At 37.2% G+C, this 27,869-nt stretch overlaps 1 protein-coding gene and 1 pseudogene across 1 annotated transcript; one reads left to right on the forward strand and one right to left on the reverse strand.

Annotated features, from left to right (window-relative positions):
- Window positions 1–6,503: 6,503 nt before the first annotated feature.
- Window positions 6,504–6,723, reverse strand: LOC127846801 (small nucleolar RNA snR44; annotated as a pseudogene).
- Window positions 6,724–12,456: 5,733 nt separating this feature from the next.
- LOC127844946 (uncharacterized) lies at window positions 12,457–16,435 on the forward strand. The gene is made up of 2 exons (XM_052375511.1): window positions 12,457–12,549; window positions 13,614–16,435. Exons 1-2 carry the CDS (start codon window positions 12,544–12,546, stop codon window positions 14,430–14,432), a joined length of 825 nt encoding a protein of 274 aa, XP_052231471.1. The 5' UTR covers window positions 12,457–12,543; the 3' UTR covers window positions 14,433–16,435.
- Window positions 16,436–27,869: the final 11,434 nt, after the last annotated feature.

Consider the following 27,869-nt stretch of genomic DNA (forward strand, 5'->3'; position numbering starts at 1 on the left):
TTATTGTATAGTCATATTGTGTGTGTTGATAGTATCACTAAAGCATTATTGATGTTATGCGAGACGCGTCATTTTGGGTTACCAAAAATGTCAAAATGAGGTTAGTTTAAACCTATTTATTTAAACTCTTTTGCATCGAAAGCCTCAGGCTTATTGAAACGCTCTCGAGTCCGTTTCCTGGGTCTAGAACCAGTACTTGGTGTCTTTTGGGGACATATAAAGAACGCTCCCACGGTAGGGATCGAACCCGTGACCACCCTGTCGCTAGGCAGACTCCTTATCTATTACACCACGGCGACCTCAAAATGAGTCTGGCTGAGTAGGGAGTGTCGAGAGTGTTCGTACATAACATCCATGCAAGTGTCAAAGAACTGTAGCAAGCGTTATTTGTGTTATATTAAACCCGTTTTTGGGATACACTATGACCGTGGACACCCCAGGTGCCTATACAAACAAAAATACTTTGAAAAGGTAAATGTGCAAAAGAATGTGATTGGCATTGTCAAAAGGTGGATTTGTTGCTGGTGTTTAGAGACATATTACATTCTGATATAAAAGCTTTGTATGAAGAAATATTGATATTATACCAAACGTGTCATTTTCAATTAAGGATGAAAGAGCGAACGATCGGACTAGCAAATCGCTATAGGCCTTTTGAAATTTGTAAATTCTGGTGGCATGCAAAAACGGTTAGAATCAAAGTACTGACAGTACTGGTGTGACGATGCTTTTAAAGAGGATTGATTTAAAAGCATCTATTTAAGTTTATCTACATCACCACAATTGTGTATGTGGGTACGAAAATTTTGGGTAGGAAAAAAATGGGTACGAAAATTTTGGGTACAAAAATTATGCCAAAAAAAATTAAGTTCGTAAAAAGATTTGGTTACGAAAAAAATTTGGGTACGAAAAAAAATGGGTACGAACAAAAATTTGGTTACGAGCAAAAATTTGGGTACGAAAAAAAATGGGTACGAAAAATGTAGGGTACGAAAAAAAATTGGGGGTACGGGGAAGTAGTTCCCGTGGGGAACTTGATCCTTTCAGCGAAACTGAGAGGCGGGTTACATTCGCGATCAAATATAACAAGAAATATCTTTAAAAAGGTATTCGACGGGTATTTTCTGTACCACTTATCTTAAAAAATGTCTGTTACAGTAAAACGTTTGTGGGTTATAACATTACGTTTCAGCATATAAATTCAAAACTTGACATGTGCATGAACATATACGTTTTTCTCAGCCACATAATTGTTAATAGTTTGATATCACAAAATGAAAGTGAAAGTAGAACTGTCAAAAATGACAACCTGTCAACGTGTTGTTTTTGCTGGCACGAGAGGGCAATTACACTCAATGTGTTCACATTTTTACCATAGGCTTTGTCAATGACCTTTATAGTATGGGTATCTTTGATATTATTTATTGCTATCATGTAACTGCATGATTGTGTATATGTTTACAATACACAAAGCATAAATAATTATATAACTATACTGATTTAGCTTATAATAATCTGAGAACTATAGCCAGGTCAATTTAGGTCTTAAAATACAATTTTTTGTCCTGATTTCATGAAGAAATGACCATGCATGTCCTAGATTTCAAAATCAAGGCCCTGGTCTGACACATTGGTAACATTACCGTTAAACTGTTACCAGGCTTCTGAAATTATTTTTTATTGAACTATGTAAGGAAATCTAAATCAGGCACTGATTTTTCTTGTTTTAAAACAATCATAGATCAGTTGTGGCCTGTAGGTAATGACCAATTTTTGCTTACTTTTCACACCCTTAAAACTTTCCACACTTCTATAATACCAAATCTGGATTTAGGTGATCTTCAATGGTACATTTAAAATTTAGCTCTGTTACAAGAGTGCTGGTTAAGTCAAGTCACATATTTAAATCTAGGCCATGTCAAATCAAAGTGTCAAAGACAAATGAAAGATGCGTTCATTAATTATTGTCCAGTTGTTTACTACTGCTGTGAGTTTTTATATAATATAACTGATGAACATCATGTGAGAGAAAATTCACATTATCATTGTATATCAGGTTTAGCAGCCTTTTAGATGACAAAGTTGGCTAGTTTTCAATGTCGCTTCTGGGGATCAAACCCGTAGGGCTTTTAGGAAGATTCTGAAATTGTTCGATCCCTCTAGAGCAACCAAACCAAAAATTAAGTCAAATATTGCCGACTCGTTTTTTTTTGAGTCGGTTCATGAGAGATAATGGAGCTTGATTGGTCATTGTCAGCTCTGGTACTACTTACATGTACCCCGGGTACTCTTAAGTATACTTACATGTACCCCGGTACTCTTAAGTATACTTACATGTACCCCAGGTACGGTAAATATACATAATTGTAATCGGTCCATATTAGACTGAACCCGAGTTGTATTCGCGCCCAAAATCCGAAGTCGTAAAACGCGCAACCGATTATCTTAAACAAACTTCTCTTCAAAAAACACTGCATCAACATGCTTTTTGAGTATGTGTTCCGATAATATAGAGACCATTCTACAGAAAATTGACATAAATGTGTATATACAATTAATACAAAAAAATAGTCGACAACGACTGATTTAGTGTTAATTTTTCCAGGTACATTTTAGTATATTTACCGTACCCGGGATACATGTAAGTATACTTAAGAGTACTCGGGGTACATGAACGTAGTACCCGAGCCGACAATGAACAATCGAGCGATAATGGAGGGTGCAACATCTCTCACGCCCCCTAGCATCGCCTTTAGCAGTATTCAATTCTCAACAGGAAAGTGCTGAAGTCATTGATCCCGAGGGACAAGAAAAAAAATTGATTAATGTTCGAAATAAATAATTTGATTAATGACAATTCTATTATTTGAGCCAGGTCACAGGAAAAGCGCAGTCCAATCAGTATCCAATTAAATTATTTGTTATTGTCAGAAAACCGCTTTTAAGCAAACAGCTTTAAAGCGACTGCAGGCTGATCTAGATCCAAACTGGCCACACTCGCCTTAATATCTTTTTCACTGTGACACAGTTTATTTAACTTTAAAATGATAAAATGTACTAACATAGAAGAAAGAGTACAAACCAGTAAAGAGTTTGAAATCAATGTTGAATTTCAGGACAGCTTGATGATCTGCAAATCCCCGATGAAATGTTGATATCGGGTATCATAGTCATTCAATAAGTCGTAAAATGCTCGAATACAATTTATAAAGCAAAATGTGACTTAAATTGATAACTAAAATACCAGTATGCCAGTTTTGCCGTGTCAAGCTGTTACGATCCAGAAAGTCCTTCATTCACATCGAGTATATATCCTTCGAATTCCATCTATTGTTGTCATAAGCGGAGATTTAGTGAATAATTAATTCATATATCCTAAATGACAGCTTCTAAATAGCGAAACAAGCCAATTTATGCTGTAAGAAAGTTTTGACACGAGACTCTCATGGGGGCGGCCTTTGTTGAATGTTGAAACACGAACGACCACTCTGCTAGGCGAATGTAGAATTACCGAAATCCCCGCTACAAGTCAATATTTTTCAACAGAAGTGGGATATTGTTGTTAAGTTTTTTACCGTACCGCTGCTTTATAATATAAAAAAGCCCCAAATGAATTTTTGACACTTGAAGGTCTTTACAGCGGGGATTTCGGTACCTGATCGTGCTTGTGCAAATATGCACTATGAATTCATACTGGGAATCCCAATAATAATGTTTATAGTTTAGTTTTTCACGATCAAACTTGGATAAAAACAATGTTTCATCAGTGATTTCAGTGTATTTTGGAATATTCTATATTAATATCCGCAGTATTTTGAGAAATAATCAATATTAAGGGGGATTTCTGGGGATTTCGGTGGATTTCAGGGGATTTTGGTAATTACGGGGATTTCGGTATTTCTACGACCCGAGCATTATCTCAATCGGACTCGCTCGGTCTTTTACACAGGTCGCCATTGTGAAGATTTTTTTGATGGTATCATACCTTAGACGATGCTGAAACAGCATCGTCAAAAAACGAAAAATAAATCAGTTGTCGATGTTTATGCCGATGTTATATATGTACATTGTGTAATGTCGATGTACTGTCCTGGCTTCGAAATGACGTGTCGGTGGTTGTATTATGTCGGGCGGGCGGGTAGAGTATGGTGTACGAACTGGTCCAAAACTATTCTTAACTGTCCGGGACAGTTTATAAACCGTCCGGGACGGTTTGTAAACTGTCCCGGACAGTTTGTAAACTGTCCGGGACAGTTTTGTAAACTGTCCGGGACGGTTTAGGAAAGTTTTGGACCGTTCTTGCGCATAAACCGTCCGGGACGGTTTACACTGTCCGGGACAGTTTAGTTAACTGTCCGGGACAGTTTAGTTAACTGTCCGGGACGGTTTAAACTGTCCGATACGGTATTATTTATATCAACCAATCAGAATACTCCTTACAATAATGCTTTACTTTAGAAGTTTTACGAGCGTAATGTTATATCGTTGTCATCTCGAGCGACGCTATTTTTCTCGGACAAAACATGATATAAAAAATATTCAATCAATCATTGCTGCCAAACACGTCAGAGTTAAAAATGAATATTTTAAGTACTCGAAATAAATGTATTTGCCCACAAAGTATTTCTGAAATTGGTAACGAATTTCTTCGATTACAGTGCATTTTTTATACATAGAAGGAAGCAGCTTTTAAACCAAACAGGTATTATAAGTATCAACGGAAGACGTTTTTCTTCTTTCGATATTTTGACAATGTTCGTTGTCCAAAACAGCACTACTTCGCAAAGAAAACGAAGGTAATGTGTACACTTACTGCTCCCCGAATTCATTTGTGAGATTTGGTGAGATTTTATTGTCTATACTTCTTGTTTTTGTACAATCTTTCTTTGATTACTAATGTTGTCCATATTACATTGCAATTTTGTCAACCGTCTTGTCTAAATACGTACAAAATGTAATTAAAGACATAGACAGATATAGTTGAAGCCAGGAAACGCGGACAATACTAGCTTCGTATGTAAGTGTCACTTATAAGTGTGATGACATAATGTTGTCTGAAATGTCTATAATGTCTTGACATTAAACTAATAAACTATTAAACTGACAGTGTATTGGAACATGAACACTCTTTTCACAGGTACCGAATGAAGGTGTTGACATTACTGGTATACAGGTAGCAGATCGCTCAGGGGTTTTCGCGCTCAAATGTCACGTGTGAACTGTCTGAAGAAACTTACCACCAATCAGATTATTTTCAAACGATAACGTCGATAATCGGCAGAAAGTTGTAACATCATCAACATAGAACTTATTCTTTAATGATCATCCTTTAATTCAGATCGGTGGTCGGTAGAAAGGTGTAAAGTGATTAGCTTAGATATAATTTATTGTTTGTTTATCTTTAAATACGACGGTTGCCATCGGCCGCAATATTGTTGGCAGATGACAATAGTAACTGTGTTTGCGCATGAATGACCCATTAGTATGTGTGTCAGCGAACTCAATATTGATTGGCCAGCTACCACGTGCACTTCAATAACAACAAGGTCAAGCGATGTCTCATGTTCTGGTGCAGACCGGTTTCCGTTTATTGTTTAATTTGCGAACACTTTCAATGAAACAAAGAGAAAACAATAGAAAACCAGTCTGGATTTAAATGGCGGAAATTTTCAATAAAATTTTTCGAGTGTGTAGCATTTTTGCAAATTAAATCAGAATTTTCTTGAGCCGAATTCTCAATATTTTTGCACATGGCTCAAATGGCGAACGACAGCGCGAGCCCTGAGCTTGTTAGCCTGATCGAGCGATTTAAGCCTGATTGAGCTGTATAGCCCGATCGGACAGTTCCACCTGCCTTCCCAACTCCAGGGAAGGACGTTTTTGTTTCTTATGGTTTTTCAAATCCTGGGTAAAGTCCCTGCCCTACTGATCAATGGTTAATACCTCGCAAATTACCCCTACCCTTTTCATCTATATGGTCATGGCTACATCTGCCTAACAGCCCCACACTGCCAAAGCAGTGAAGGGACATCGGACAAGTTCAAACAGTTTAATTTAGAAACATTACAGCTTTGAAGTGCATGCAAAATATAGAATTAAATAATTTTGTTAATTGATTGAAATGTTTGGGATGGTCGAAAATACCTTTTCATTTCTTCAATCATATCCATCGCTGCCCTGAAACTGTCGAGTAACGGTGTAATCTCGGGATATGATGTGGTCATTCTGTTCACATTTCTGGCCAGAGCATCCAATCTTTTCAGTGAAGAGTTATTCACCTCAAGGGACCTATTTGTCTCTAAAGTTCTTGTAATAGAATTAAACACATCCCGACAAGTCTCTAAAAACCGATCTCTGTCCATATTCGCGTGCAAATGATAAATTATCGAACAATCACTCGAGTAAACGTTACTAAAAAGGAAATTCTCACTTTCGAAATGGCACACAAATGCGAAGTGTTACGAGTGTTCTGATTGACTCCTCTTCAGAACCTACGGCATACTATAATTTAGGCCTGTAAACCGTCCGGGACAGTTTGGGAAACCGTCCCGGACAGTTTCCAGGAAACCGTCCCGGACAGTTTCCTAAACTGTCCCGGACGGTTTGTAATCCACAAAATAAATCGCCTGGTGCAGTTTACAGACGCACGAGCGGTTCAAAAGTAAGAAACTGTCCGGGACAGTTTAGTAAACTGTCCGGGACAGTTTAGTAAACTGTCCGGGACAGTTTACAAACCGTCCCGGACGGTTTATAAACCGTCCCGGACAGTTTAGTTTTGGACCAGTTCGTACAACATAGAAGAGGTGGGTGGAGGGGTTCGTGAAAGGGAAATTTTGTAACCAGTATTTGAAAGGTTGACACCTGTTGTTACCGTGTGACACTGAAGTTGTTTATGGTATACACATGTACTAAATACACAACGGATTACACCTGTCTTTCAATTCTTGTGGCCGTTTAAAATTTAACCTGTGTTAATTTCATCATTTAACACAATTTTAAATAAAATATAAGATCAATAATATATGCTTTTATTTATAAATACTTACATATAATTTACAAGTGTTTGAAAACTTGTCAATGTTACAATAACAATCTAATTCCATTTATTGGTCCAGTATACTGTGTGAGACTTACTTCCTTAATCATACTGTATGCGCTTTCCTTAATATATACCGTATGCGATTCGCAAGTCAGCGTACCGTTACAGAATTATACAACTATTGTAGTCATAGACCGTGACGTCACAAAGTCAGTACGAGTCAGTGTGTACACAATACCATAACAAGTGGAAATCACTCGAGACTTTAACGGAGTGTCATGATTAGTTTTTATACACAAACACGAATTAACTGAACAGAAAATTAAATAATACTCATTTTGATGAAAATAATTACACGAACAATAAACAATTGATGTTTAACCAGTTAAAATGCATTCTATACATAGATGGTGACGTCACTACGTTATTGTCCCCTCTATACTTAGACGCATCACGCACCTCCATTTGGAGGCATTTATGACTACGACACAAAGAAGTCCGCGGATGAATGAAGAATTTGCTTTATAAGTAAACATTCATGTTATGATTTAAATGTTAAGTATTATTTTGTTCAGTCTTACGGTCTTATGTTAGTATCACTTATAATTTTCGTTAGTTTTCAACAATTTCGCTCTTTATTCATTTTTTTTTAAACAGTACTTTCACTTTCGGTTGTATAACAACATGTATCCTTTATTGACGAAAGTTTGCACTGAAATAGCGTTTTCAAAACCGCTTAAAAAGTTTCAGGAGGTGTGTCTGATGCATGTTTTGAAAAGACACAATGTCATAGCTATATTGCCGACTAGTATGGGAACAATTTGATATTTCAAGTTGCTCCATTTGGAAGAGAAGTTCAAATTGACTTGTTCAGTTTGTTAAATATTGACACTCTTATTATATATTTTTTTATAAGTGCTTGATTCTTTCTTTAAATAATTGAAATCATTGAACAATTTAGTAAAAGCACAGCATTGATGTTCTATGATGGTCATTTTTAGTGGAATAGTGTGTTACAATAAAACAATTATAACTATTGTATTAATGAATTTAGATTAGGCGTCATTTTTAAATGGGGTAGTAATTCATTATATGAGATTAGCACATTATATAGTTGAAAAATAAATAACACTTTAATGACTTACCATAGTGAAATAAAGAAGCATAGAATATGTTGCAGGTCATAAAATGTAAAACTGAAGTTCAAACTCAGAAGAAGCTTTACAAATATTTTACACTGACAACACGGTTGATTTTCCAAAAAAAATCCTTCCTATCTTCCTGCCCTAGTTTTTTGGGGAAAATTTAAATATTATTAATATCATTGAGTTAAATTATTAAAATATCAATATGTTTTGATTACATTAGCTAATTATAGTATTATATTATTAATAATAAAATACTTTGCAAGGAAAGTCCAATTCTGTTTTAATTAGTCTTAATTAGCTACTAGTAAAATTGAAAATATCAGTGACATCCAATAATTGGATTATATGCGTGTGAATGCATATGTTTTTTTGACAGTTACATAGTACCCTATTTAATTGTTTAACAACAAATAACTATAGTTCCACAACCCAGCCCAAGTTTACACAAACTGAATTAATTCATCAATTGATCCTATTTAATTATATTAAAAACAACATGTGTAAGATTTTGAGAATATCCCATGTATTCCTCTAGTATTCCTTTAGTACACCCAGGGTTGGCACCAATCGACCGCCCCCGGTTTTAACCGGCGGTTTTTACCGGTTAAAACCGCCCCGGTCAATACTCCCAAATTTGTCATTACTGGTCAATACTGGTCGATTGAACTTTACCCCCAATTTTGATTAATATTCCATGCTTAATTAACAATATTGATAATATAAATTAAACAGACATGTTGCCAGTAATGTCTTAGCTATTAATACCCACTATTTTATACCTGTTCATGCAAATAAGTCAAAGTTGGTCAACTGGATTTTTCTGGTTGATTGAAAAATTTTTCAATTCTAATGAATCATGAATGCTCAGAAAATTCTGTGCTTGATTCAACACGAACCTGTCAATTACTGTGTATTAGTTGTTCCTCATGCTCCACTGTCCCCAGTCTTCTCACCTATACAGGTTAGGGCATCCAAAACTGATAATAGGGCCTTAAATGGCACCTTCTTGACACAACCCTTACTTGTCATGTATTCTTGCCTGGATTTCTTTAAGTACTTTTTAAACAAAATAGTGAAAAAATATATTATTTTCCATTGATATAAAATTTAAAAAAAAAAACATCATTAGAAATAATTATTAAAAGAAATTAGAGTAGACCCACAATTGGTATACATTATTTGTTGGCAAAATCAAGAACTTTGATTGCTTATTCATTTGAAGACCAATTGAACTTTAAAATATGAAAACCCTCTTAATACAGAAAGGAGACAAGTTAGAAGTAACTATTAAATTAATAGCAAGTTATCTCCTTTTGTGTGAGTGAGATGAAATAGCCTAAGGGCAGATTTGCTTCATTGTCACTTTCAGAGACATAACACTGCATGCATATTATTACCAATTAAGGCTTAGGTGCCAGATTTATGACCCTAGAAACCACACTAGTTCTGTTTGTCATTCTGCCTATCAAATAGATATATCAATAGATCAGTGAAATGATTTATTATGGTTGTTTTTAGGGAAGCCTCAAACAAATTTTACCAATTAAATAGATCTAATTAGAATTGTTTTTATAAGTACCTGAATTTTTTCTTTCATTTATTGAGATCCTTGAAAAATTGAATAAAAACACAGCTTTGATGTTTTTTGATGGTCATTTAAAGTGGAATAGTTGTGATTTTTAATGAAGAATAATAACTATATCCAAGTTTTAACTGAAACACAGATTATTTTGACTAAATAAATATCATATTGGGATATTTATTTTGAGACAAGTAAATAAAAATGGTATTTAACATTTAAATTATAATGTCCCAATACAGCTAGTATGAACATTTTACATTGATTTGTAGTAATCAGGTGTTACATCTCAAAAATATTCTTTAAAAATTAAAGGAAACTCAACGATGAAAATATTTTCAAAACCAGGCAAATAATAGGAAAGTTATGTTTTCACTAATATTAAGTAACAACACACACCTACCATTGAACAATGTCTCAGGCACTTATGGTGCAATATACAAGCGTTAATTGGATTAGCAAGTGTATATAACAAGATAACAGCTATTGTATAAAGGGGTACATATGGTGCAATATACAGGCCCATTAATCAGCATTGATAAGATTAGGTGACACCTTTGAAGGGGGATAGTCATTCATAAGATGATATTAGCACATTATCATACAAAAACATTTTTATATAGTTTATCACTGTTTTAATTATTATTAATAAATTGCTTTTAATTTACCTTTTTTTAATTCATAAAGTTATTAATTTTTCCTTAAATTCCACAAATTCATTTAATAAAAACGGGTAATTGTGTTTTGTGTTTCTTATATCAATAAGTTTTTATTACATTTGCTAATAAATTATATTATTAATAATGAAATAATGTGCAAGGAAAGTTCAATTCTGTTTTAATTAGTCTAAATGAGTTATTAGTAAAAAATAACATATCAGTGACGTCCAATAATTTGATAATAAACATATGAATGCATGAAAAAAATGTTGACAGTTACAAAGAAAATATTTATTTATCATATTTAACTGTTACAAGGAAAACAGTTTCGAAATTAATTTAAATTTGATTTTACCATTTTTCAATTCACCAATTGACCATATTTAATTGGATAAAAAACAACAAACACTACAATTGCACAACCCTGCCCAGGTTCACTCAAACTGAAATAAGGTGTTAATTGTGTATTCAAAACGGGTCTTGATTACACATTATTCTTGGTTGCATTTGTGTTGAGCAACATGTATAAGATACTCAGTAAGATCTTGAGGATATTCCATGTATTCCACTAGTACACCAACCTGCACTTACTAATGATTTACATGCAATTATTACATAGTTAAACCCTCCAAAAAACAATTCTAAAACCAAAAAACCATACAAGCTGCTTCATAGATATTAATCGAGTATGTTGTTGTTTTTTTTTGCATTAAAACTGTTAAATAACATATCATGTCAATACTAATCTACTCGCTTATAATAAGTTAAAGCTAGCAAAAGTTTTCGATAGTTTGAAAACTTAAGGTAACCAATGACTATGAATGGAAACGAACCGAATGACTATATTGTATTAAAGTATATGAATGTATAGAAATCGTACGATAAATAAATTCTATACGACCGATAAAACCGATATAAAATCTTACTACCATGATACGAACCATGTTAAGTGTTTTTTCCTTTTATGCCCTTAGCATAAAATAAGTTTAAATCAATAACTAACCGCACTATTTTTAGAAGGTAATTTACACATGTATCACTACTAACAACTATTTATGGAATTATAACAGCTTACAAAAAAGTAAACAAAGGTAAGCAATTAACATGAGATAATAACAAGATCTACAACTATAATCCCGGTATAATGATATGTTCTTCCATTTTTCTATGTCGTTCAGTATTTTATATATTTAATTGTAAATAAGAAGTTTTAGTGGTTATTCGAAAATTCTTATATATTTATTTAATTAACACTCGTCTGTATACATATGTTGAACATTATTACAACAAGTGTTTATAACGACCGGTTAGTGCGCTTGAATGAATGCTTACACGAGCAATCAACTGGTCTATGGGTGTCTTTGTGTTAGCTAACCTGAGCACAACGTTCTCATTGTGAATTTTGTGTGCTCATCTTTTATCAGTTGCCCGTGAATCATCTAAGTATAAGGTCAAATAGAAATGAGTCGACTTTATTAAGTCACTAAAATGTTGATACAATAAACGGATTATGTTATAAGAGAAATTATATAAGATTGTTCAGCGTGAAAATGAATAAACGTAAGGCATTGATGATTGCTGTAATAACCAAATGTTCGTATTTCCTATTATTGTTTAATGATCACTACATCCTTCTCAGCGGAACATCAAACGGTTGATAATTGCCACAGAACATTTCGCTTAACTGTTAGCTATTTCTACGAAAGCTAATTGTTCTTTAGATATCCGTTTAAAGAAGTTATACATACACACGCGAAACATGTAAATACTTTATCAGTTTGTAGCTATTTATTCTGAAGCATATAATATTTTAATGCACTTATTTGGAACAGTCCGATTAAAATAAGTTTACTGTACTCATTAATATCCAAAGATAGGCGTGTAACTTTGATTAAGTCGACCATGGCGTTAACATGCGTGTTATTTAATGGATATACAGTATCTATTATATTTTTATCTTCATATCTTATTGTGTTAAATATGTTTTTACATATTATTTGATATATCATGGGAAATCTGTTTTAGTTGGAAGGCCTAACTTGTGTCAGAACAGCGTGTGTAGAGTTAACTACATCAAAGCGGTCGACCAAAAAGCGGTATAAAAACCTTGAAACGGCCATGGAGGTATATGTTTTAGTAGAATTGTCATGTTTGTATTGATATTTTATAATGAACATAATAAGAACAAACAAACGTCCTCAGACACATGGGTCAACCAACAGAGACATCAATAGGCTTACACACATTATTGATCACAATCTCTTGCACGACGGTTACATTACATTCACCTCTGTGATGGGCTCAGAGCGGATTATTGTTATGAAAGTGTCTTATTTAAGTCATGATCATTCCAAGCGTGGAGGTTACAGTATACTAAACAATCTCCTGCACGACGGTTACGTTGCATTCACTGCATTTAAGAAAACCATCTCATGTCATAATATCTTATGTCAGTCTTAATTCATTATTATAAAATTTATATGGTTTTTGATGTTAACAAACCTACATACAAACATTTGTCGAAGCAATGCCTAACGTAGCTCAATACAAATTATGTTCAATTGTGTACATTTGTGAAGTGCGTGGAATGATTCCATCTGCGTAAATTGGCAATAAAATAGTTCCAAAGAGTGCCATAAAAACTCGCAAGCTTTTGCACTATGTATCGTAAATTTCAAATTCCTTTTTTTATTATTTTACGCCTCTGATCCTAATAAATCCAAATCAAATATACTATGAATGCGTTTGTTCGGTTTTGTCCAGTATCTGGGCAAAATGGCATGCAGAGCCTTTCGCAGAGATGTATGTGAGAGCAAGGAACGTGGAGATTGTGTTAATCACACACACATGACTGACACGGCATTCAAGATAGCCAAATATATATTTGGGCCGCGTTCTGTAAAATGTGTTATATGGATTAATACGATATTTTGCACACGTCTACCTACTCAACATATTTAAATACAAAATTAGTATATATGCATACAATTTGATTCATATAATTAACACACTGCTTGTTTGATAAAATCAATAAAAAAATATGTGGTTTTAAAGAGTTATCAACACAAATATATATCTGATTGATTGCAATTTTACCAAATTGTATGATCAATGCGTATCAACCATATTATTTACTTATGTAGAATATATAAGTTTCAATGATGAAAGTGAACGATATGTGTATCTAGATTCCAGAGCACTTCGCAGAATTGTCTATACGGATGTCTGAAGCACTTGATGAAAGTGGAGCTGGGAAGGAAACTGTATTGGAGCGGAGAAGGACTTTCTTGTGGAGGGAGCAAATGGAGAAAATAGCAATGAAGCTACAGGGACGAAATGTTGAATGTTTTCATTTCGGGAGCCAATCGGAAGGGACCACCATTCCAGGTCTCCAGTCTGATATCGATTTACTAATTAGTTTCAACAATGAGAATATCATTACCGAATGGGAAGACTGGAAGGCTGGAATAAAGAATTATCTGATGCTCCGCGACGACACCACTCCACCTCAACAGTACTTGTTACAAGCCTTCAAAGACTACATACCGGAACCGGAGACAAGTCTGGTCAATGACACGCTCGTAAGGAAAGATTCTGGGCAAGTACTGTTCAGCGCTGAAAGACATAAACAGTTCATCGCGTATTTTGACAGGGCTCAAGGAGAGGCAATATACAATGGACCTTCTGTGAGTTTTGTACATAACTGGGATATTGTTAACGCATCTTATGTACGCAAATCCCTTCCTGAAACAGAGCTCTGGATAGACAGATGTAGAGGTAGACACTGGCCACCTGTTCAGCTTATTGAGGCAGCACGGGTAGCTTCGTGTTTTCTGGTACCAGCCGGTCATCCAGACAGTGATTACAAACACGAAGAATGGAGACTGTCTCCGAACCTGATAGAAAGAATGTTAATATTTTCCTTCAATATCACACAAATAAAATGTTACATTGTTTTAAAACTCATAAAAAATCTTTATTTTCTAATATTGTGGGAGATTTTATAACAAGCTTTCATTGTAAAACTATAATGTTTTACACCATAGAGAGAACACATCCTCTCTGTGGCGCGAATACAACCTTATGTTTCTACTTTTGCTTTGTTTACACGTATTGAGGCGATGGCTGCGATCGGGAAGGCTTCCGCATTATATCATAGAAGGAGTGAATTTGTTCGATGGGAAACTCTCAAAGTTGCTGCAGAAACGCCTTTTAGTATATATAGACTCCTTAATAAGGAACAACTTACAAGATGTTTTTTTACATTGGTATAGATAATATAGGATGTCGGTTACAAGCGTGTAGTATGCGGCACACTGTACAGGCTGGAGAACTTAGAGGTGTATGCTCACATAACAGCATCGCATTACTGCTGAAGTTTGAGTGCATGGGTAGTGTGTTACAAGGATTTAAGGTGTATAAACCTCTTCTAAGCAGTTCTCAAATAGCATTCGAGTAAGATTTAAAATATGTAGTACGCAATGTTTTTGAAAACTCAACGAATTTCATAATGCAATCTGCTGCGTTAGAATGGATTAAACACCTGTACGCGCTACAATTTTCATCTTACTATTTGCGACTGCGAAACATTCGTGACGGCGAAAATATAAGGCGTGTCCAATATATCTTAAATTCGGATGTAGCTTCTAGTCGCTTAAAGTTTGCCTCTATGTTGTACTGTGATGGTTATCTTGAAGCGGCAGTTCGAGTGTTGGAGGATGTGGAGATGAAGTATCACAGCAAAGTCAAGGCTGTGTGTGGATCTAGAGGATTACAGGGAGACAGTGATCTGAAGGTGTTTGCCGATATGTTATCCGGAACCACTGAGAACGAATTTAGTGAAGTGCCATTCGCATCCTGTGTCCGATTTTTACGGCAAGAAGCGCATTGCACTCCTTTCATATTATTGTTTGAAATGAATCGCAATATCACTCAAGCGGAAGTGGTACGGAGAAAGTTCTTTGAAAAACGTTGGATGGACAGTGCTGAGGTGGATTCCCGCCCGTTTTTATACTATCTGCAGTATCTCACATATGGTGGAATCCGTGATCGTGACAATCAGATACATGCAATGCGAGCATTGACGTCTTATATATTTGATATTATAGGCAATTGTAGGATCAAATTGTATCACCCCGAGACAGCACTGAACTTGCTAGGACACTGCTATGAAATGGAAGAAGACTACGAACGGTCGTTATTTTGCTACGAGGGATCATTGAAAATTTTCGATACAAACAATGCTGCTAATTGGCACGTTCGTCGTATTCTGCGTCTTATAAGTGGTTAAAATACGTGCGTGAAACATGATGCTTGCCACGGTATAATGTTATAAATGGACTTTTCGTGCATCGCACAATAAACGCTCCATGATCGCGATGTTTTAAATGTACGGTAATTGTATAAGATATTTAAAAAAGCGATTCATATGTTCACTTGTATATGTCAAAATATGTCAGAGCGTCAACATATTTAGAGCGTTATTATTTTCTACTTGCGTTTTATAAAGTTGCACATGAAGCATTATCTATGTTTAGCATGTTTTATGTTGTTTGGTATGCTGATTGATGTATGTATTCATCAATATGTGTCCTGATTATATTATTTGAACGTAACTGTGAATGAATATGTTGAATGTTCTTTTCAATCAGAGGTTACATGCAACAACTACAGTAATACATATAACTCTAGCATGTATATCTCTGTTGATTTCTCAGGTCTTCGATAATATAAAGTGTTGCTATATTTATATGTTATATAATATATGTGTGTTATTTCCTTCAATAGTTAACGTGTATAATTATTAACATAGTTGTTAAGTAATGCAATAATTATTAAGTTTAATGTGTTCCGTTTTTAGCTCACCTTAGCAAGAAGGGTTCTTTGTGAGCTACCATGGTAAGAATATGTCCGGCGTCGTGCGTCATGTGTCGTCAAATTTAAGCTGTTTATAGTCTAAAGGCCACACGTGTCATATAATCTTAATGAATCTTCGAATCCCAGAATACTCTAAAACGGTTTTGTAGAAATAAACATGCTGTAATTGAATCCGGTGATGGAATCTTGATGTTGTAATATCGTATCATGCCAGTATGTGGTGTATCTCGCTTCTTACATATGTAACAGTAAATATGAGAAATTATGAATGTCACAACATTTATATACGATTCAGAATTTTCGTGAAATTTATGTTGCATCGAAGGATTTTTACACAATGTCTGGTTTCGTAAGACATTTCAAGAAATGAATTAAACGACTCCAGCTTTATTCACTACTGCTTACTTTTATATAAAAAGGAAGCTAACATTCGAAAAATACTTATTCAGAAAAATGAACATCTTTGAAAACCCGCATCAAATGAACTCCAACAAGATATTTTTGTCATACTTTAAATATTTGGATAAATGTGAAACTTCTCTAAGAGTAGAATAGTACATTTCGGAAGGTAACACTGCTAAACAATGATCATTTGGAACGTTCCTTGTTGGGGAGACCGCATGTCTACATGTATATCAGATCAAAGATGTATAAATAAACATTTTTGTCTGATATATTTGATCAGATCTACCGTACCACGGTAATTGAATTCCCTGGTAAGGGTTTGTTTTACCACAATTCCTTTGATCCATGTTGTTGATTTCAAATAGTATGAAGGATTGGACTAATTGCATCTAGCGAATGTTTACAAATACATAAGTTTGCACATTTTGCACATTCCCCACTATCAACACGCCCGTAAAAAAACCCAATATGACAGAGTTTTTATTGCAATACACCATGCACCAGTCGGTATATGATATAGACCCATATTTGACAGGGGTCCACATCTATTTGGGGTTGCTCAATAAGTAGTTGACCACATATATATGTATATCCTAGCAACCTGACACATTTTGGGTTATTTAATAACATCTTAAAACAATGATTCACATTGGATGCGCGAATTCGTCTCTCAATGTGTCAACTTAGATTTTTTTGTTTATCGTTAATAAATATTTAAGCAAACATAAAGAACTTGTTCCCCCGCACTACAAAGCCTCTTAATTGGATAACGACCACGTTGCCCATGCAAAAAACGCGATGTTTACCTCGCCAGTACATGGGTTGGAATAATTGCGACCATAACGCAAATATTTTATTTCAGTTGAAAAGGTCATGGTAGTTGAGTTTCAATTGGGTAATGTATAAAAAGAAAATGAGAGTTCATTTTCAAAACCATTACTGCACGGGGTTGAATCATTGCGACCATGACACTCGTGGTATGTGCGTAAAATATCGCAATGCAGCTTCCGTTGTGGTGGTAATTTGAAAAAATGGATGCAAACAGTGAGTACGATTTTGTTTTGTATGTTTCCCGAAGGCTTACACGCCTTATTTTTACAAAAAGGGAATACTATTCGATACGAAAATTACTATTGTTTACTATTCTGTCAAAATTATTGAGAAATTCCGATATCCTAACCTTTACAAAGGTTGGTTCATGTGATGTTGACAATGAACAAGTCGCATATTTTTACGATATTATTATATGCTTGTACCGAATGTCCCATTTTATATTCGATTTTTTTTGGTCGCGAGCCCATATTGTTGTCGCAATTTATTGTTGTGGTGCTGATGTGAAGTAACTTATATAAGAACAACGTAAGGGAAGTGATGTAACATAAGATCAAAGGTTGGTAATATTTTGTTTAAAAACTGAAACAATAAAATGATGTTGCACGAAATGCTCGATTTACGACCTGTCATAGTAAACACTATTTTATTATTGCTTTTTTCATTGCAGATGGGAATTTTCATGGCAAGACGAAGGAAAGAATTGTTCCTATTATGTTTTAAAGGGGCCTTTTCACAGATTTTGGCATTTTTTTAACTTATTCATTAAATGCTTTATATCGATAAATGTAAACATTGGATCGTAAAAGCTCCAGTAAAAAATCAAGAAAAAAATTAAAAAAAGGAAAAGAACATTGCCCGGAGCAGGTTACGAACCAGTGACCCCTGGAGTTCTGCCAGAGTCCTGAAGTAAAAACGCTTTAGCCTACTGAGCTATTCCGCCGAGTACACATTCTTGACGTATTTTATACCTTATATAAGCAATCTTCGTAGTTTCACAAAATTTAACGACAAAAACAGAACTCTCCAAATTATTCAATCGTTTCGCGTTGCAACGCTTTATAATTTTTAGGTTTTAAAATCGTCAAAAGATGCATATAATGGCTATATTAGAGCATGGTTAATGTTCAGTATTACTGTTTCCTCACAAATATCATAACTAAAACGAAAACTTACGAATCTGAAACAACTTTTTTCAATTTTGTCAATTTACCAAAGCGTGAAAAGATCCCTTTAAACGAGTTTCTTAAACACAGTGTTACAAATGAGCACTTTCTCAGAGTATAATATTTACTTTTTAATAAAATGTTTGATAATGGTTATTTCCCTGAAACTTGGAGCGAGGGACTTATTATTCCACTGCATGAGAAGGGGGATTTAGACGACCCGAGCAATTATAGAGGAATAACACTATAAAGTACCATAGGCAAATTATTTAATAAAATAATTAATAGTCGATTGAATTTATGGGGGGGGGGGGGGGAATATAATGTATATATAGAAGCTCAAGCCGGATATCGAAAAGGCATGGGTACTATTGGCAATATTTTTGTACTGCAGGGTACTATTATGCATATTTTGAATCAAAGTAAAAAACTGTACACAGCATTTGTCGACTTTACGAAGGCATTTGACTTTATAGTTCGAGATATCATATGGTATAAATTGATAAAATTAGGGGTACGTGGTTAAATTTTAAATATAGTAAGATCAATGTACAATGTTGTTAAATCGAAAATTAAATATAATAATGAAATCAGTAATGATTCGTTATCGCCATTTTTGTTTTCGATGTATTTAAATTATATTGAGGAACATTTTATGCTTAATAAGTTCGAAGGAGTTAATCTTGGTATGTTAAAATTGTTTTTATTGTTAAATGCTGATGACATTGTAATATTTGCGGAATCGGAATCTGGACTACAAAATGGACTAGATTTATTAGAGCAGTATTGTACTAAATGGAAGCTTTGTGTTATTGTGAACAAAACAAAATTACTGATTTTAAAAAAGGCGGACAGAATAGACGAAATTAATTTTTTTATTACAAAGGAAACATTGTAGAAATAGTGAATAGTTTTAATACTTAGGCATAGTATTTACCACTGGGGGTTCTTTTTCACTTACATATGACGCACTCTCAGGACAGGCTCTTAAAGCAATATACAAGCTGAACGAAGATTTAATTAAATACCCAGATATATCAGTTAATCATAGACTTGAACATTTTAATAAACTTATTGAGCCTATTCCAAGCTATGGCTGTGAAGTATGGGGGTTAAATCATAGTGTTCAGATCGAAAGAATTCATATACGATACTGTAAACAAGTGTTAGGGGTGAGGTTGCAAACACAAAATAATTTCGTTTATTGGGAACTTGGACGTGTGCCATTAATAAATAAACGTATCATCTGTGTGTTAAAGTTCTGGTTTAAAATAGTACAATCTGATGATGTCAAGTACATAAAAATCGTTTATGATATGTTATTACATGATCACGATATATATCCAGAAAAAAGTCTTATATAAAGGGTTAAATCTGTCAGGGAATTATTAGCCAGATTAGGATTTAGTGAAGTATGTTTTTTTCAAGTTGTAGGAGATATTAATATATTTTTATCCATACGCTAAACAACGAGTATCTGATATGTTTTTACAAACCTGGTCAAGTGAACTTCAGAGGTAGATGTTATAGCCTTTATTGTAGCTTCAAGTTTCAACCATATTTAAATGTAGTAAATGTTTCAAAATTTAGAATTGCGTTAACTCGTTTTAGAGTATCTTCCCACAGACTTGAAGTGGAAGCAGGGAGATGGCACAAGCCTGAAAAAATACCGTTTCAAAGCAGAAAATGTAAACACTGTAACGTTCTTGAGGACGAATTTCATTTTTTACTGGAATGCCCAATGTTTATGTATTTACGTAAGAAGTATATAAATAAATATTATTGGAAGAACGCAAACATGATAAAGTTTATTGACCTTTTACAGACTGGCAATGAAAATCGTGTACGAAATCTATCTATTTTTGTTTCTAAAGCTTTTAAATTGAGAGCTGACTTATGTTATCAATAGTTTCTCTCCATGTACTAACATGTATTTATCTATTTAATATTAAGATGCAAAAAAACACTATAACGTGTATACAAATTGTTTGTATTAAAGGGATCTTTTCACGCTTTGGTAAATTGACAAAATTGAAAAAAGTTGTTTCAGATTCGCAAATTTTCGTTTTAGTTATGATATTTGTGAGGAAACAGTAATACTGAACATTTACCATGCTCTAATACAGCCATTATATGCATCTTTTGACGATTTTAAAACCTAAAAATTATAAAGCGTTGCAACGCGAAACGATTGAATAATTTGGAGAGTTCTGTTTTTGTCGTTAAATTTTGTGAAACTACGAAGATTGCTTATATCAGGTATAAAATTCGTTAAATATGCGTACTCGGCGGAATAGCTCAGTAGGCTAAAGCGTTTTTACTTCAGGACTCTGGCAGGACTCCAGGGGTCTCTGGTTCGAAACCTGCTCCGGGCAATGTTTTTTTCCCTTTTTTTAATTTTATTCTTGATTTTTTACTGGAGCTTTTACAATCCAATGTTTACATTTATCAATATAAAGCATTTAATGAATAAGTTATAAAATGCCAAAATCTGTGAAAAGGCCCCTTTAAGACTTTCTCTGTACGCCATTGACCATCTGTGTATATATGTTGTAATATGTGTGTACTCAAGGGCTTAAAGCCTAATGTATGTTGAAATAAACTCTATTCAGTATCAAACGGACTTCTTACTGTACAAACGTCCTTCTGTTTTACTCCTCATCAGCACCACAATAATAAATGTCGAGCCCAACATGTGCTCGCGACGACAACAACATTTTAAAAACAACGGGTACAACGCCTTCTTTACAGCAGAGGTTACGATAATGTTTGTAGCCGAGCATAGTCATTAAAAAAACGAATATATAATGGAACTTTCGGTACAAGCATATAATAATATCGTAAAAATATGCGACTTGTTCATCGTCAACATCACATGAACCAACCTTTGTTAAGTCCTTGAGTTTAGGATATCGGATTTGTCTCAATACTTTTGACATAATAGTAAACAATATTAATATTCGTATCATTTCGTATCCCCTTTTTGTTTAAATAAGGCAAGTACGTCTTCGGGAAACGTAATAAAAAAAAAGTGTACTCACTGTTTGAATCCATTTTTTGTAAATTGCCACCACAACGGAAGCTGCATTGCGACATTTTACGCACATTACACGAGCGTTATGGTCGCAACGATTCAACCCCGTGCAGTAATGGTTTTGAAAATGAACTCAGGCTAGTCAGAAGCTACCTGTCCTCAAAAACAGACCACGAATTACACAGGCTAGTCAGAAGCTACCTGTTCGCAAAAGAGACCACGATTTACACATGCTAGTCAGAAGCTACCTGTTCGCTAAAGAGACCACGAAATACACAGGCTAGTCAGAAGCTACCTGTTCGCCAAAAAGACCACGATTTACACATGCTAGTCCGAAGCTACCTGTTCGCCAAAGAGACCACGAATTACACATGCTAGTCAAAAGCTACCTGTTCGCCAAAGAGACCACAAATTGCACAGGCTGGTCCGAAGCTACCTGTTCGCCAAAGAGACCACGAATTACACAGGCTAGTCAGAAGCTATCTGTTCGCCAAAGAGACCACGAATTACACAGGCTGGTCGAAGCTACCTGTTCGCCAAAGAGACCACGAATTGTACAGACTAGTCTGGAGCTACATGTCCGCCAAAGAGACCACGAATTACACAGGCTAGTCAGAAGCTACCTGTCCGCCAAAGAGACCACGAATTGCACAGGCTAGTCAGAAGCTACCTGTTCGCCAAAGAGACCATGAATTGTACAGACTAGTCTGGAGCTACCTGTCCGCCAAAGAGACCACGAATTGTACAGACTAGTCTGGAGCTACCTGTCCGCAAAAAGAGACCATGAATTGCACAGGCTGGTCAGAAGCTACCTGTTCGCCAAAGAAACCACGAATTGTACAGACTAGTCTTGAGCTACCTGTCCGCAAAAAGAGACCATGAATTGCACAGGCTGGTTAGAAGCTACCTGTCCGCCAAAGAGACCGCGAATTACACAGGCTAGTCAAAAGCTACCTGTCCGCCAAAGAGACCACGAATTGTACAGACTAGTCAGAAGCTACCTGTCCGCCAAAGAGACAACGAATTACACAGGCTAGTCAGAAGCTACCTGTCCGCCAAAGAGACAACGAATTACACAGGCTAGTCAGAAGCTACCTGTCCGCCAAAGAGACCACGAATTACACAGGCTGGTTTTGAGCTACCTGTCCGCCAAAGAAACCACGAATTGTACAGACTAGTCTTGAGCTTCCTGTCCGCAAAAGAAACCACGAATTACACAGGCTGGTCAGAAGCTACCTGTCCGCCAAAGAGACCACGAATTGTACAGACTAGTCTGGAGCTACCTGTCCGCCAAATAGATCACGAATTGTACCGACTAGTCTGGAGCTACATGTCCGCCAAAGAGACCACGAATTGTACAGACTAGTCTGGAGCTACCTGTCCGCCAAAGGGACAACGAATTGTACAGACTAGTCTGGAGCTACCTGTCCGCCAAAGAGACCACGAATTGTACAGACTAGTCTGGAGCTACCTGTCCGCAAAAGAAACCACGAATTGTACAGGCTGGTCTGGAGCTACCTGTCCACCAAAGAGACCACGAATTGTACAGACTAGTCTGGAGCTACATGTCCGCCAAAGAGACCACGAATTGTACAGGCTAGTCTGCAGCTACCTGTCCGCCAAAGAGACCACGAATTGCACAGGCTGTTCTGGATCTACCTGTCCGCCAAAAAGACCACGAATTGTACAGACTAGTCTGGAGCTACCTGTCCACCAAAGAGACCACGAATTGTGCAGACTAGTCTGGAGCTACCTGTCCACCAAAGGGAACACAAATTGTACAGACTAGTCTGGAGCTACCTGTCCACCAAAGAAACCACGAATTGTACAGGCTGGTTTGGAGCTACCTGTCCACCAAAGAGACCACGAATTGTACAGACAAGTCTGGAGCTACCTGTCCACCAAAGAGACCACGAATTGCACAGGCTGTTCTTGATCTTCCTGTCCGCCAAAGAGACCACGAATTGCACACACTTGTGTGGAGCTACCTGTCCACCAAAGAGACCACGAATTGTACAGACTAGTTTGGAGCTACATGTCCACCAAAAAGACCATGAATTGTACAGACTAGTCTGGAGCTACCTGTCCGCCAAAGAGACCACGAATTGTACAGACTAGTCTGGAGCTACTTGTCCGCCAAAGAGACCACGAATTGTACAGACCAGTCTGGAGCTACCTGTCCGCCAAAGAGACCACGAATTGTACAGACTAGTCTGGAGCTACATGTCCGCCAAAGAGACCACGAATTGACCAGACTGGTCTGGAGCTACCTGTCCACCAAAGAGACCACGAATTGTACAGACTAGTCTGGAGCTACATGTCCGCCAAAGAGACCACGAATTGCACAGTCTGGTCTGGAGCTACCTGTCCACCAAAGAGACCACGAATTGTACAGACTAGTCTGGAGCTACCTGTCCGCCAAAGAGACCAAGAATTGCACAGGCTGTTCTGGAGCTACATGTCCGCAAAAGAGACCACGAATTGCACAGACTATTCTGGAGCTACATGTCCGCGAAAGAGACCACGAATTGAACAGGCTGGTTTGGAGCTACCTTTCCGCCAAAGAGACCACGAATTGTACAGACTAGTCTGGAGCTACCTATCCGCCAAAGAGACCACGAATTGCACAGACTAGTCTGGAGCTACCTGTCCGCCAAAGAGACCACAAATTGTACAGATTAGTCTGGAGCTACCTGTCCGCCAAAGAGACCACGAATTGTACAGACTAGTCTGGAGCTACCTGTCCGCCAAAGAGACCACGAATTGTACAGACTAGTCTGGAGCTACATGTCCGCCAAAGAGACCACGAATTGAACAGGCTAGTCTGGAGCTACCTGTAGGCCAAAGAGACCACAAATTGCACAGGCTGTTCTGGAGCTACCTGTCCGCCAAAGAGACCACGAATTGCACAGGCTGGTCTGGAGCTACCTGTCCGCCAAAGAGACCACGAATTTTACAGACTGATCTGGAGCTACCTGTCCGCCAGAGAGACCACGAATTGTACAGACTAGTCTTGAGCTACCTGTCCGCCAAAGAGACCACGAATTGCACAGGCTGGTCGTGAGCTTCCTGTTTGCCAAAGAGACCACGAATTGCTTAGGCTGGTCTGGAGCTACCTGTCCGCCAAAGAGACCACGAATTGCACAGGCTGGTCTGGAGCTACCTGTCCGACAAAGAGACCACGAATTGCACAGGCTGGTCTGGAGCTACCTGTCTGCCAAAGAGACCACGAATTGTACAGACTAGTCTTGAGCTACCTGTCCACCAAAGAGACCACGAATTGCACAGGCTGGTCGTGAGCTTCCTGTTCGCCAAAGAGACAACGAATTGCACAGGCTGGTCTGGAGCTACCCGTCTACCAAAGAGACCACGAATTGTACATACTAGTCTGGAGCTGCCTGTCCGCCAAAGAAACCACGAATTGCACAGGCTGTTCTGGAGCTACATGTCCGCCAAAGAGACCACGAATTGCTCAGGCTAGTCTGGAGCTACCTGTCCGACAAAGAGACCACGAATTGCACAGGCTGGTCTGGAGCTACCTGTCCGCCAAAGAGACCACGAATTGTACAGACTAGTCTGGAGCTACCTGTCCGCCAAAGAGACCACGAATTGTACAGACTAGTCTTGAGCTACCTGTCCACCAAAGAGACCACGAATTTGCACAGGCTTGTCGTGAGCTTCCTGTTCGCCAAAGAGACAACGAATTGCACAGGCTGGTCTGGAGCTACCTGTCTACCAAAGAGACCACGAATTGTAATAGTAGTCTGGAGCTGCCTGTCCGCCAAAGAGACCACGAATTACACAGGCTGTTCTGGAGCTACATATCCGCCAAAGAGACCACGAATTGCATAGGCTGGTCTGGAGCTACCTGTCCGCCAAAGAGACCACGAATTGTACAGACTAGTCTGGAGCTACCTGTCCACCAAAGAGACCACGAATTGTACAGACTTGTCTGGAGCTACCTGTCCGCCAAAGAGACCACGAATTGCACAGGCTGTTCTGGAGCTACCTGTCCACCAATGAGACCACGAATTGAACAGACTAGTCTGGAGCTACCTGTCCGCCAAAGAGACCACGAATTGAACAGGCTGGTTTGGAGCTACATGTCCACCAAAGAGACCACGAATTGCACATACTAATCTGGAGCTACCTGTCCGCAAAGGAGACCAAGAATTGTACAGACTAGTCTGGAGCTACCTGTCCGCAAAAGAGACCAAGAATTGTACAGACTAGTCTGGAGCTACAAGTCCGCCAAAGAGACCACGAATTGCACAGGCTGTTTTGGAGCTGCCTGTCCGCCAAAGAGACCACGAATTGTACAGACTAGTCTGGAGCTACCTGTCCGCCAAAGAGACAACGAATTGCACAGGCTGTTCTGGAGCTACCTGTCCACCAAAGAGACCACGAATTGTACAGACTAGTCTGGAGCTACCTGTCCGCCAAAGACACCACGAATCGCACAGGCTGGTCTGGAGCTACCTGTCCACCAAAGGGACCACGAATTGCACAGACTAGTCTGGAGCTACCTGTCCGCCAAAGAGACCACGAATTGAACAGGCTGGTTTGGAGCTACTTGTCCACCAAAGAGACCACGAATTGAACAGGCTGGTTTGGAGCTACCTGTTCGCCAAAGAGACCACGAATTGTACAGACTAGTCAGGAGTTACATGTCCGCCAAAGAAACCACGAATTAAACAGACTAGTCTGGAGCTACCTGTCCACCAAAGAGACCACGAATTGAACAGGCTGGTCTGGTGCTACCTGTCCGCCAAAGAGACCGCGAACTGTACAGACTAGTCTTGAGCTACCAGTCCACCAAAGAGACCACGAATTGTACAGACTAGTCTGGAGCTACATGTCCGCCAAAGAGACCACGAATTGTACAGACTAGTCTGGAGCTACCTGTCCACCAAAGAGACCACGAATTGTACAGACTGGTTTGGAGCTACCTGTCCACCAAAGAGACCACGAATTGTACACACAGGCTGGTCTGGAGCAACATTTCCGCCAAAGAGACCACGAATTGCACAAGATAGTCTGGAGCTACCTGTCCGCCAAAGAGACCACGAATTACACATGCTGGCCTGGAGTTACCTGTTTACCAAAGAGACCACGAATTACACATGCTGGCCTGGAGCTACCTGTCCGCCAAAGAGACCACGAATTGCACAGACTAGTCTGGAGCTACCTGTCTACCAAAGAGACCACGAATTGTACAGACTAGTCTGGAGCTACATGTCCGCCAAAGAGACCACGAATTGTACAGACTAGTCTGGAGCTACCTGTCCGCAAAAGAGACCACGAATTGCACAGACTAGTCTGGAGCTACCTGTCCACCAAAGAAACCACGAATTGTACAGACTAGTCTGGAGCTACCTGTCCACCAAAGAGACCACGAATTGCACAGATTAGTCTGGAGCTAAATGAGAAATAAAACTGGACATAATGCACATTTTCGCTAGGAACTGCTCATATGTAAATAATTATAAGATAACATCAAACTTAAAAAAATTCAAAAGCAATTTATACGTGTTTTACAATGTTATCATTTTAACTTTTAATTACATTTTTAAAAGAAATAATTTTAAGTATGTTTTCATTAAAATAAAACCTGTGCTTTTCCCACATTTCCTGAATCCTCTCAAGGGCCTTTTGTTTATTATCTAATATTGTGTCCACATTATCTAATATTGTGTCCACATTATCTAATATTGTGTCCACATTATCTAATATTGTGTCCACATTATCTAATATTGTGTCCACATTATCTAATATTGTGTCCACATTTTCAGTGATATTGGGAATTCCTAAAAATAGGCATGTCGTGTATTCCCTAAGAGAAAGAGTCATTTCAAGACAATCGTTTAGGAATTTCCTGAAATTCCTAGGTTAGCAGAGTGTACTGTAACATATAAGCTTTGATTCGGATAAACTTCTATTGTCGTTATGTTTATCCTGTACTGTATATTTCAGAGCTAATTCAGTTTTCTATGTAGTCATTTCGGTAACCTCGAGGGCATTAAATTGTAAAAATTGAATGAAGTACAACGTCAAGAGAATAAATGTTCTGCTCTATCATCAAACGTTTAAAATTCATAATAAATAAGTAAACGGAGTAAAATTTGACTGAA

Source organism: Dreissena polymorpha, chromosome 9 (assembly GCF_020536995.1).
Source record: "Dreissena polymorpha isolate Duluth1 chromosome 9, UMN_Dpol_1.0, whole genome shotgun sequence".
In the NCBI taxonomy this organism is placed as follows: domain Eukaryota; kingdom Metazoa; phylum Mollusca; class Bivalvia; order Myida; family Dreissenidae; genus Dreissena; species Dreissena polymorpha.